Source organism: Rhea americana, unplaced genomic scaffold (genome assembly GCF_003343005.1).
Source record: "Rhea americana isolate MKP2758 unplaced genomic scaffold, rheAme1 scaffold_203, whole genome shotgun sequence".
Lineage (NCBI taxonomy): Eukaryota > Metazoa > Chordata > Aves > Rheiformes > Rheidae > Rhea > Rhea americana.
Genome location: NW_028186184.1, coordinates 1,549,823 through 1,559,477, shown reverse-complemented (window position 1 = coordinate 1,559,477; position 9,655 = coordinate 1,549,823). Strand labels below are relative to the sequence as shown.

The 9,655-nt window shown below is 53.8% G+C and overlaps 3 protein-coding genes across 5 annotated transcripts in view; 1 reads left to right on the top strand and 2 right to left on the bottom strand.

Moving 5' to 3' along the window:
• ADIPOR1 (adiponectin receptor 1) overlaps positions 1 to 127 on the bottom strand; it is an 8,992-nt gene extending 8,865 nt beyond the window's left edge. The window contains exon 1 of the mRNA XM_085304131.1: positions 56 to 127. The gene's annotated coding sequence lies outside the window, so the exon portion shown is untranslated. The remainder of the gene's footprint in view (positions 1 to 55) is intronic.
• Positions 128 to 1,687: 1,560 nt separating this feature from the next.
• On the top strand, positions 1,688 to 4,542 carry LOC146596332 (tetraspanin-18-like). Its single transcript, XM_085304151.1, has 7 exons — positions 1,688 to 1,797; positions 2,036 to 2,230; positions 2,570 to 2,644; positions 2,972 to 3,070; positions 3,317 to 3,496; positions 3,775 to 3,858; positions 4,495 to 4,542. The coding sequence occupies exons 1-7, from the start codon at positions 1,741 to 1,743 to the stop codon at positions 4,540 to 4,542; spliced, it is 738 nt and encodes a 245-aa protein (XP_085160277.1). The 5' UTR covers positions 1,688 to 1,740.
• Positions 4,543 to 5,032: 490 nt separating this feature from the next.
• UBE2T (ubiquitin conjugating enzyme E2 T) overlaps positions 5,033 to 9,655 on the bottom strand; it is a 135,535-nt gene continuing 130,912 nt past the window's right edge. For 2 of the 3 annotated variants that reach the window (XM_085304129.1, XM_085304128.1), the window contains exons 2-7: positions 8,873 to 8,985; positions 8,429 to 8,498; positions 8,010 to 8,115; positions 7,409 to 7,507; positions 6,865 to 6,948; positions 5,033 to 5,296 (exon numbers count right to left, since the gene is read on the bottom strand). In XM_085304129.1, the coding sequence (XP_085160255.1) occupies positions 5,174 to 5,296; positions 6,865 to 6,948; positions 7,409 to 7,507; positions 8,010 to 8,115; positions 8,429 to 8,498; positions 8,873 to 8,981 (591 nt within the window). In that variant the 5' untranslated portion in view covers positions 8,982 to 8,985 and the 3' untranslated portion in view covers positions 5,033 to 5,173. Of the gene's footprint in view, positions 5,297 to 6,864; positions 6,949 to 7,408; positions 7,508 to 8,009; positions 8,116 to 8,428; positions 8,499 to 8,872; positions 8,986 to 9,080; positions 9,091 to 9,655 lie in introns of those variants that run through there. The other variant, XM_085304130.1, reaches the window with a different exon arrangement.

Sequence of the window (9,655 nt, the reverse complement as noted above, 5' to 3'; positions counted from 1 at the left end):
CGCCGCAGCCAGGACGACATGCGGAGCCGCGGCAGGCCCCCGGGCGCGCACTCACCGGCCGCTACATCCCGCGCAGGGGCGGCGGCGGCGGCACCGGAAGCGACGCTGAGGGAACGAACCACTTCCGGYCCGCGAGGTCCCGCCCCGCGGAGGTGGACTCCTCCGGGGGCGGGGCGGGGGCGGTACGCAAGCTCGTGTTCTGATTGGCCACGGCCGCCGTCTCTCCCCTTCTCTCTCTCYCCCCGCCCCGCCGGCCGCGGTGATTGGACGAGCCGCGGGGGAGCGGCGCGGGGGAGGCGCTCTAGCCCGGCGGCGCGGCTCGCTGGCCGCGCGCGCCATCGCCCCCTGCGGGCGGGGAAGGGGAGCGAGAGGGGCCCGGGCGCCAGCTCGGGGCATCCCGTGATGGCGGCGGCGATGCGGGGACGCGGGGCCGGGCGCCAGGCGGGGTCCCCGCTCCGCGGCCTGACCGRGGAGCGGGAACAGGGGGGCGGACAGACACGGGGCACGAAGGCTGGGCCTAGTGCTGCCGCGAGGCCTGCGKTACCATGACAACGTGCCTCGTTACCGTGGCAACGCGGCCCCCACGGAGACCACCGGGGCCACTCGGCGGCTCGGGCCTGGCGGCAGCCTCGCAGGATGGCAGACGGCAGCTCTGAGCGGAACTGGCACCCGCTAAATATTGATGGGACCCCCCCCGGGAGGGGTCGGGGGCGCCTGCCGGCTGCCGAGGGGGCGGCCGGGCTGCGAAAACACCGCGCAGGCCGGCCGGCCCTGGCAATAATTGCGGGCCGAGGGCTCCTGCCGTGGCCGGATCGTCTTTCCATGCTCGCGGAGGGCCAGATTTAATTACCTCTGCCAACGACAGCCCGGGGCCGGGCTCCCCTCGTGCCCTACATCTGCCTCCCCGCACAATGGCGGATCCTGTTCCCCATCAATCATTCATGGCGCTGTGGCGGAGGGGGTTTCTCGGGGGGCTGCTCAGCCAGGCAGGGGGAGGGGGGGGATTTTTCCAACCTTTCTAGTGCTGAATTGGCACAGTCAGTCCCAGAGCAGGTTGGAGGCATCTGGGTCACCCGTTGCCACCGTTGGGTGAGTGATGATGGGGTCTGGAGGTGCTTTAGGGTTCGAACCATTTTGGGGAGCAGCAGGGTGAGGGTAGGCAGATGGACCACACTGTGGGGCTGGGGAGATGCTCTGGGGACGTGGATTTCTGTGGGGCTGTGCCTCATCCCTGGGAAAGCCAGGGGGCCTGCAGGGCTCAGCCCCTTCGTGGGGATGCTGCGACTCAGCCCTGTCTGCTCCCTAAAATCTCAAGCAAAGATTTGGGGGCTCTCAGCAGCCACACAAGGCATGGGCTGCACTGGGGCTCCCAGGAAAGGTGCAGCACCTTCCCACGCATGGGGCTGCTGCTGACCAGCTCCCCACGTCCCCTTAGCTATCTCTGCCCCATGCAAGCAGCCGGGGCTGGAAAAGGAGATCTGGCGGGTGCTTGGGCAGAGCTGGGAAGCRTGGAGGAAGTTTGCAAGGAGCCAGATTCCTCCCAGTCCTTTCCCAGTGCCTGTCCCCATCTGTCCCCTCATGGTGGCAAGGGAGGTCCCACCTCCCATYGGAGCTGGGGTGCAGGATAAGCGTTGGGACTGGCTGCGGGCCAGGGCTCTGCTCTCCCTTCCGCAGGCACAAGCACCACTGCYGTGCTGCCGTGTCTCCAGAGACGTGACCATCTCATCCCCCAGCAACCCCATGGGTGTCTTGAGCTGCGTGAAGTACCTGATGTTCGTCTTCAACRTGCTGGTGTTTGTGAGTCCACCTGGGCTCAGTGGGATGGGAGGAGGGGAGCTGGCACTGTGCTGTGCCCGGAGCCAGAGACRGCTAGTCCCATCCGAGCAGAGCTGGTGCACGACGCTCTGGTCTCTGTGGATGGGTTGGTGGCACCGGTTTAAGGGAGGGGACCCCAGGAAACRTTAGAGCATCCCCAGTCCCCTGTGCGGTAGCCAAGGCTGGTCCCTACTCCCTGTGACCGCAGCATGTCCCGCAGGCTGGGGGGACGTGCCTGTCAGGCGTGGGGGTCTGGGTGGCTGTGGACCCAGCTCGTTTCCAGGACATCGTGGCCTCCAAGGCCGTGCTGAGCGCGGGTGCCTACCTCCTGCTGGCTGTGGGCATCGCCCTCTCGCTGCTGGGCTTCCTGGGCTGCTGCGGGGCCCTTCGCCGGAGCCGGCCGCTGCTGCTGGTGGTGAGTGAGGGGAGTCGTGAAGGGAACTGAGGGATGCAGGGAGCCGTGCAGGCCGGGTGCCGCGGGATGTAGGGTTTTATGAGATGCAAGGATTCGGGGGAATACAGGGTGTTGTAGGATAGTGGGGGTTGCAGTCTTGGAGCTGTGGTGCTGAGACATGCGTCCGTCCCCACGAACTGCACTCTGGTCCCTGCTCCCCGCATGCCTCCGTTTGCCACTCTCCAGGCTGGAGGGGATGTACACAGGCAAGAATGGCTGCAGAGGCRGGGAGGAACAGCCGGAGCGAGCGGTACTTGCAGTCAGGCTGGTTTCTGACCCCTCCATCTCTCTGCCTTCCAGTTCTTCATCCTCGTGAGCCTCATCTTCGTCATGCAGCTTGTGGGGGCTGTCCTCTTCCTGGTGCAGTGGAAACAGGTACCRTTCCCCTGCCCTGTCGTGGCACCCAGCAAGGACAGCCCCACTCTTCCCCASATCATGCCATGGGTCATGGTCCTGAGCCTGCCAGCAACCAGCCAGGGACAGGGACCAGTTCAGGGATGTCCTGCCTCACCCTCACCTTCATCACTAGCACCTTGACACAACCCTGAGCCTGGCTGGTCCAGCCATATGGAGGGGGTGGAYCCCCGTGTGCCCTTGGAGAGATGACGCCCGTGTAGCGCTGGGCAGCAGTGGGTGAAGGCGAGTGTGCGGGTCCCTGCGGTCTCCATCCTGTGACACCTGCAGACTGCACTGATCCTGCAGATCAGGCCGGAGCTCTTCCTGTCCGAGCTGCGGAGGAACTACTGTGGGGATGAGGACACAGAGGTCTTCTCCACAGCCTGGAACACCCTCATGATCACGGTAAGCAGCCAGGGGGGCAGCCACTAGGTTGCAGAGGGGAGCAAGGCACCCGTGGATCCTGCTGCGGCCTACTAGCCCTCAGTTCGGGGATGCCCTGAATGCGAGGAGCAGGCTCATGGACCCCAGAAAGAAACCGAGCCGCCCACTTGGCTTTTCCCCCTGCCAGGATGCTCTCCCTCCTCATCTCCCTGAGCCAAGCCCCTGGCATTTTGACAGCACATTGATGGCATTTCTCTTCTATTTCAGTTCTCGTGTTGTGGCGTTTTAGGACCTGARGACTTTGGGAATGGGTCCCAGTTCCAGGAGTTGCACCCGGGGATGCCCTGGCCACAGGCCTGCTGCACCCGGGACGGGCTTCTGCAGGCGGGCCAGCTGCTGGGCTGGGAGCAGTGCCGGGAGAAGAGCCCTGGCTACATCCACGAGCAGGTAGGGCCGCACGGGCGCCTGCCTTGCCCTGCCGCATCCCGGCTGCCCCAGTGCTCCCCAGGCATGTGCTGATGGGGGACCACCACCCTCCGCTCTCGAGCAGGAGCCTGTTGCGTTGCCTGTGCTGTTAGTCTTCAGCCCAAACGTTCCCCAAATCTCTGGCTCATCCCATCCCACTGTGGTGCTCTCCCACATGTCCTGATCTCCCCCAGACTTTGGTGGCTCTCTAAAGCTCCTTGCATCAGGCAAGAGCCCTGAATCATCTCCCTCCACCCTAGGGCTGCTTCTCCACCATTGGTAGGACCTTGCAGAAGTACACCTCYGTCCCCGGGGCTTGCAGCTTGGCCGTGCTAGGCATCGAGGTACCCAGCGAGGGCTGGCAGGGACAGAGCTGATGGGAATGGTATCGGTTATAACCCAAGACAGGAAGGGGAAGCACGTCACCCCAGATGGGCTCTCACTCCCAGGAGGGGGAGGGACAGTGCTCTGCACACACAGAGGGACCACAGATCTGCTCAGGCAGGACTCACCCACAACTCTGATTTCYCTGATCACAGCCACTAAGTGGGTGCACCTACAATGAGGGTGTCTCTGGAGCACAAAGCTCTCACCAAACTCGTGCTCACTGGGAAGAGAGGGCTAAATGGAGGGATGGCTCCAGGGCTGTGGGAAGGAGGAAGTTTATTTTGTTCCCACAGCACAGGCCCAGGAGAGGGGGAGTTACTACTCACTCAGCAGATCCCCATGAGAGCTCAGAGGTGCCTCCTCAGTCATGGCTTTTGCTGTGCAGTGTACAGACAGCAGATGCACAGACCTATGAGGGAGCACAGCCATCAGCCCCTGCCTTGGTTAGGCCAGGAACAGATGCACAGCAGGGTCCTTTAGTCCCCAGGCTCTCAGATTTCAGCTGGCAGCTGCCACAAGGGGCTGGGGTGGTTGCAGGCTGCTCTTGCCCTGCAGCAGGGAGATAACTAGCTCCCCCTCTCCTTTTATTTCAGATCTTTGCCATGTTCTTTGCCATTTGCCTTTATTACAACTTCGACTGACAGGACACTGGGAGCAGTGCTCCCTGACCACTGYGAGTGCAGCAGAGACAAGACAAGTGCTTTGGAAACAGCAGCAGGCCGGGACGCTGCCTTCTCTTGCACCTCAGAGCACACACAGCTCTTTGGTTTAACCCTGTGATTACTTCCCCAGGTAGGCAGGCAAAGCCCCGAGTCCTGCATCTGCTCCAGTGGTCAATCAAGGATGGCCTGAGTTGCTTTCCTTGGAGTGGGGACAGGACACAGGTTAAATTCCTTGCAGACAAACACGCAGACTCACTAGAAAAATTTCACAGTTTAACACTACAAACTAGTTCAAATGTATTTTACTGCTTAGYTTTTGCTTTCAACTTGCTTTGATGTAGGGACAACAAACTAGAAACCACAATGCTTGACACCATCCTCCTTCCTCCMAGAGGATACTGGAGATCAAAAGCCAAATTGGTATTTCCAGTCTTGCTTTCTTCAGCATGACAAACCAGAAGAAAATGCATATAGATAGAGTTTTGTTTTATTTATGAGAACTATTAACACAATGCTAGGAAACAGAAAAATGAAACTGCTACATAGCCATTAAAAGATTTAGTTATACCTTTGTAAAGAGAAAACAACAGTGCACAGCCACAAAAACCACTTAGGAATCTAGGCGAGATTTCTTCTCCTTCTTGAAGATATTACTSCCTTTTCTTTTCTGTGGGATAGATTCTTTGGTACTTGTTTCACTTTGGTTTATTTCCTCTTCCAAAGCCTTGGAAGCCTGAGATAGCAAGAAATAAAACTAATGGTTTTGAATAATTCAGTTTTACAAGCTATTAGCACTGTTGTGTATTCCCAGCGCTGCGTGGGTGTGTACACCTTGGAGCATTCTGCACTCCATGAAGATCAGAATGACTGCTTCCAGCACTTACGCAGTGATCCTTAATTATCCTGCTCCTGCTGCTGGAAATTTTGGGAAGGGGAAATGAACAGACATCCAGCTACAGTACTAGAGTCTTCACATGCAGAAGTAGAGGCASAATTTTGACAGGAAAGCAGGATTACCGTTGTGCCCAGAAGTGCTAGATACATTTATGAGTCAGGTCTCTACGGGGCTAAGTGTGTTACTGTAAAGATCTCTTCACCATGTGTCTTTCTAACAACCCACAGCAATTAACTTGCAAATATGCTTGGAAGAGTTGGAGTAGTGAGCACCAGTCATGGAGCTTTCAGGTTAACAAACAAACAAAAACACCCCATTCCCTTCTCAGAAAACACACTGTCCAAGTGAGGTGTAGGGAAAAAAAATAGCCAGGTAAAGAAGATCCAAGCAAAAGCTTCAAAAGACTTTTCAGAGCAATAAGAAGTCACCAATCTATGAGATGTGTCAGGATGCAGAATGGAGACAAGGACACGTGATAGCAGGAAGGCTGCATTCCGCTGGGGATTAAGGAGACTAGTCAGTGCTGGAGAAGATATTTCCAGAAGGAGGAAAAAAACAGGACTAGCTGAGCATAAGGCATAATCACAGCAGAAAATTGAGTTTGGAAAGAACAGCTCAAGCAGAAGCAGGGCTGCAGAATCCCAGGGGAAGGGTTTTGTCGGACTTCAGTCCCACTCGTCCCTCATTCTTCTTGGAAAACACTGCAATTATCTGACCGAACAAATCATTTATTTGGAAGGAGGGATAATTCGTCCTCCGCACAACCTTTCCCCTTCAGCCGTGTCTGCCTAAATATTTATCAAAGAAGTAGATTCTCTAAAGGAGACAGAAATCTTGCCTAGTTGGAGAGTCTRGGGAGCAGAAACACCACTTAGACACTCGGTGGCCAAAGGCAGCAGCTCCACCTGCTGTTATAGCTTGCAGGTAATTAATTAGTTGCAGCAGCACAACTATTCCCAGTGAGCTGAATATTTGCCTGGCAACAGAAGGCAATGTTGCTAGCTGAAACAGAGAGCTGCCTTTGATCAAAACTTCTTGAAAAGCTAATACAGGGAAGACACTGTACGAGTGCCACCCTTAAAGGGCTATGAGGGCTCCAAGTAAGGATCCCTCCTAGCAGAGGAGGGCAGAAAGGAGACACCTGCTTCTYCCTCCTCCATCCACAGGCGTCAAGGCTGACATTTTCAGTCACTACATGAGATATTACAACGTGAATCTAATTAATCTTAAAAAAATATTAAGGATAATGAATTTAAATACACCATCCAAGAATAGAATGGAAGGGGAAGAAGGGAAAAGTTGCTAAAGAGGGCCTCACAAAGTAATTGTAGGAGAGGCAAGTTCAAGCAAGAAACTGTTTGCAAAGACTGAGCTACACTCAGCAGAGAATGCATAGCGTTTCTTACCCTCTTYTGCTGGCTTGCATATTTCTTAGTCCACTCTTTGGCATTTGTCAAGAACAGTTGCTTGTTGTACTTATACTCTGAGGACTAAACGTTAATGAGCAAGACAAAGAGAGAGACTTGATTTAATACAGACATCACAGAGCGAGCACAAGATGCAGAGAAGTTGAGACTGAGGGCTGGCTTTAGGACTCTTAGAACCATACCCGAAACACTACAACCACCTGACATAAAGCACTGATCCAGCTTAAAAATCATTCTGCCCATTTGGTTTGCTTGGAGAATACATACTACTTCTTTGTATTGGCAGACTTGATGGCAAGACATTTATGATCGCTTTTCCGCTGCTGGCAAGACCTCCCTATCACATTCCCTGGCTACTTCAGGAGAAAGGCAATCAAGTGCCCAGGCCTGATCCAAATCAAAGCTGAGCCACAGCGTAATTTGATAGCCAGGTGAGCAAAGGAAGCACAGCTTAAGTCTAACATGCTGTTCCACCCCAGTTTGTGCCCACAGACAAAGGAAAGGAAGAGGGGAGATCACGTACTATATCTGCCATGAGAGGGTCATCAGGGTTGGGCTCTGCCATCAACAGCTGTATGGAGGTCAGCAGCGTGGAGATATTCAGGGAAGGCCTCCATGCACCCTTCGCAGACACAGGGCAAAAGCAGCAGTTAAACAGGAYGAAACCTGCACACAGGGTACCTAGAGAAACCTTGGGGTTTACAGCATTTACCAGCCTCCTCACATCCAAAAGAGGCGAGAGCCACCTGCAGGAAGCAGAGCAGTTAAACCCATATGGAAAACACTTAATCTGTTCCCAGCACACAGAGTACAGCCTCTCTGAGGAAGCCCAGCCAATGGGTATTGGGACATCCAGGCTGTTTTTTCAGACGGCTACCTAACACTCTCTGGCTCCAATCCTTAGAGCCTTTGAAGCTTACATGGAACAAAGGTGGCTACGTTCCAGTCTCTAAACAAAGGAGATGCCACACACAAACTTGACTTGCGTATTCCTATGTACACAAGTCAGTAGCAGACAGACATTTAACAAGGCTTTTACAGGCAAAAGATAAGGAGTTCATTATCCTCTTACCCATGCTCTTACCCATTACTCACTTACCCATGCACGAGTAGCACTATCTTACCTTTGGTGGTAATTTAAGAACATCCAGGCAAATCCTTCCAGCGGAATCAATGTTAGGATGATAGATAGGAGTCAAAAAGCGAATCTTCGGGGGCTCAAATGGGTATCTATAAGGGATAAGTGTCTGTTATCTGTTTAACAGTTAATTAATTGTTAATCACACAYCTTGGTGCTTCCAAAGTGAAATAAGTGTAATGGAAACAAAAGTTACATTCCATAAATGAAGGCCCTCACCTAAGCTAATCAACACATTCTTTCCAAGGAGGCTGAAGGAAAGACCCAAGCACTCTGTGTCCAATCAGCTAATCCTGCTTTTTGGCATACTTGCATCAAACATCTTACATGACTTAACTTACTTTTGAAGGAAAAACAATATGCTACCTACTTAACTAGAGTAACTTCACGTCACTGCCCACTTACCTTTCAGGAACAACTATTTCCAGGTTGAATATTCCTTTCTCATATGGCGTGTCTGCACCTCCCAAAATTTCTTTAAAAACAATATTAAAACATGAGCATTACACTAAAAACACATGAACTTGTCCAACAATTTCCAAATACCACCCAGTTATGCAACTGTAACACTGCTCAGATGCACCAAAAAAAAGCTGCCACCTTATGAAACCACTTCCACCCCAGTGCAGTCAGAACAGTAGCCAGACCTACAGAAGGTCCAAACAACATTTAGAATTACATTAAAAGGAAAACTAAAAAAAAAAAAGCATTTTTCTAAGAACTCCACAGCTCCATGCAACCTATAAAAGCATGTGCCACCCCACAACAAATCCAAYCTAGCAGCAAATTGCAGTGTATCCCTACAATATCCCTATTGTAGTGTAAAGGCCCATCCAGAAAAGTACATACGAGCTTGTAGCTCATCTAGCTGGTTTTCACTTTGCCAGCAGGTAATGCCTGGAGGTGGCTCCGTGGTCAAGAGTGAGAGCTCCCTCTTCAGTCGCGATGCTCTCTGCATTATGCTGAAATCATAAGAGACTGAATTTTACAGCTGGCAACACTGGCTCTTCATAAATAGCATTTCACATTGAAGCATTTTTAGCTATGGAGAACTAACATGGATTTCAAGTTTATCCACGACTTAGTGGTTAACCTAATGTGAAGACGACCCTYGCCTCTTTGCGAGGCAAGGGCAGCGTAGCTGAGCCTACTCCTAGTGCTTTTCCTGGCACTCAGCAGGAGGGGGAGAACCAAACCCCCCTTCCTTTATAAGCAGTCCTAGCACCTCCGGACTCAAACGGGTCTAACAACCCCTCCTAGTCCGTGACTGCACTCAGCTCCCCTAAAGGGGCTGTAATGTCTAGACAGTAACGTATACCCACCAACTGCCCCCTGGCCCCATCCCCCCAGCAGACAGGGGCCCTTTCCCCACTCCAAAGGGGCTGCTCTGCCCCTTCCTATGGGAAAGGATACTCTCTCCCTCTAAAAAAGAGTAAGGTGCCCCCACAGCTAGGACTTTCCCTGCACTCTGCATCCCCACAGACAGGGAAACCCCACCCACACAGCAACACCTGCCTCCCCCAGGCCTAAATACCCCGCTGCGGCCGTGGAAGACTCCTCAGCCTAAACACCCCCCTCCTCTATGGGCCCCACCCCCTGCCCTAACCCCAAACCCACCCCCTCGGCGAGACC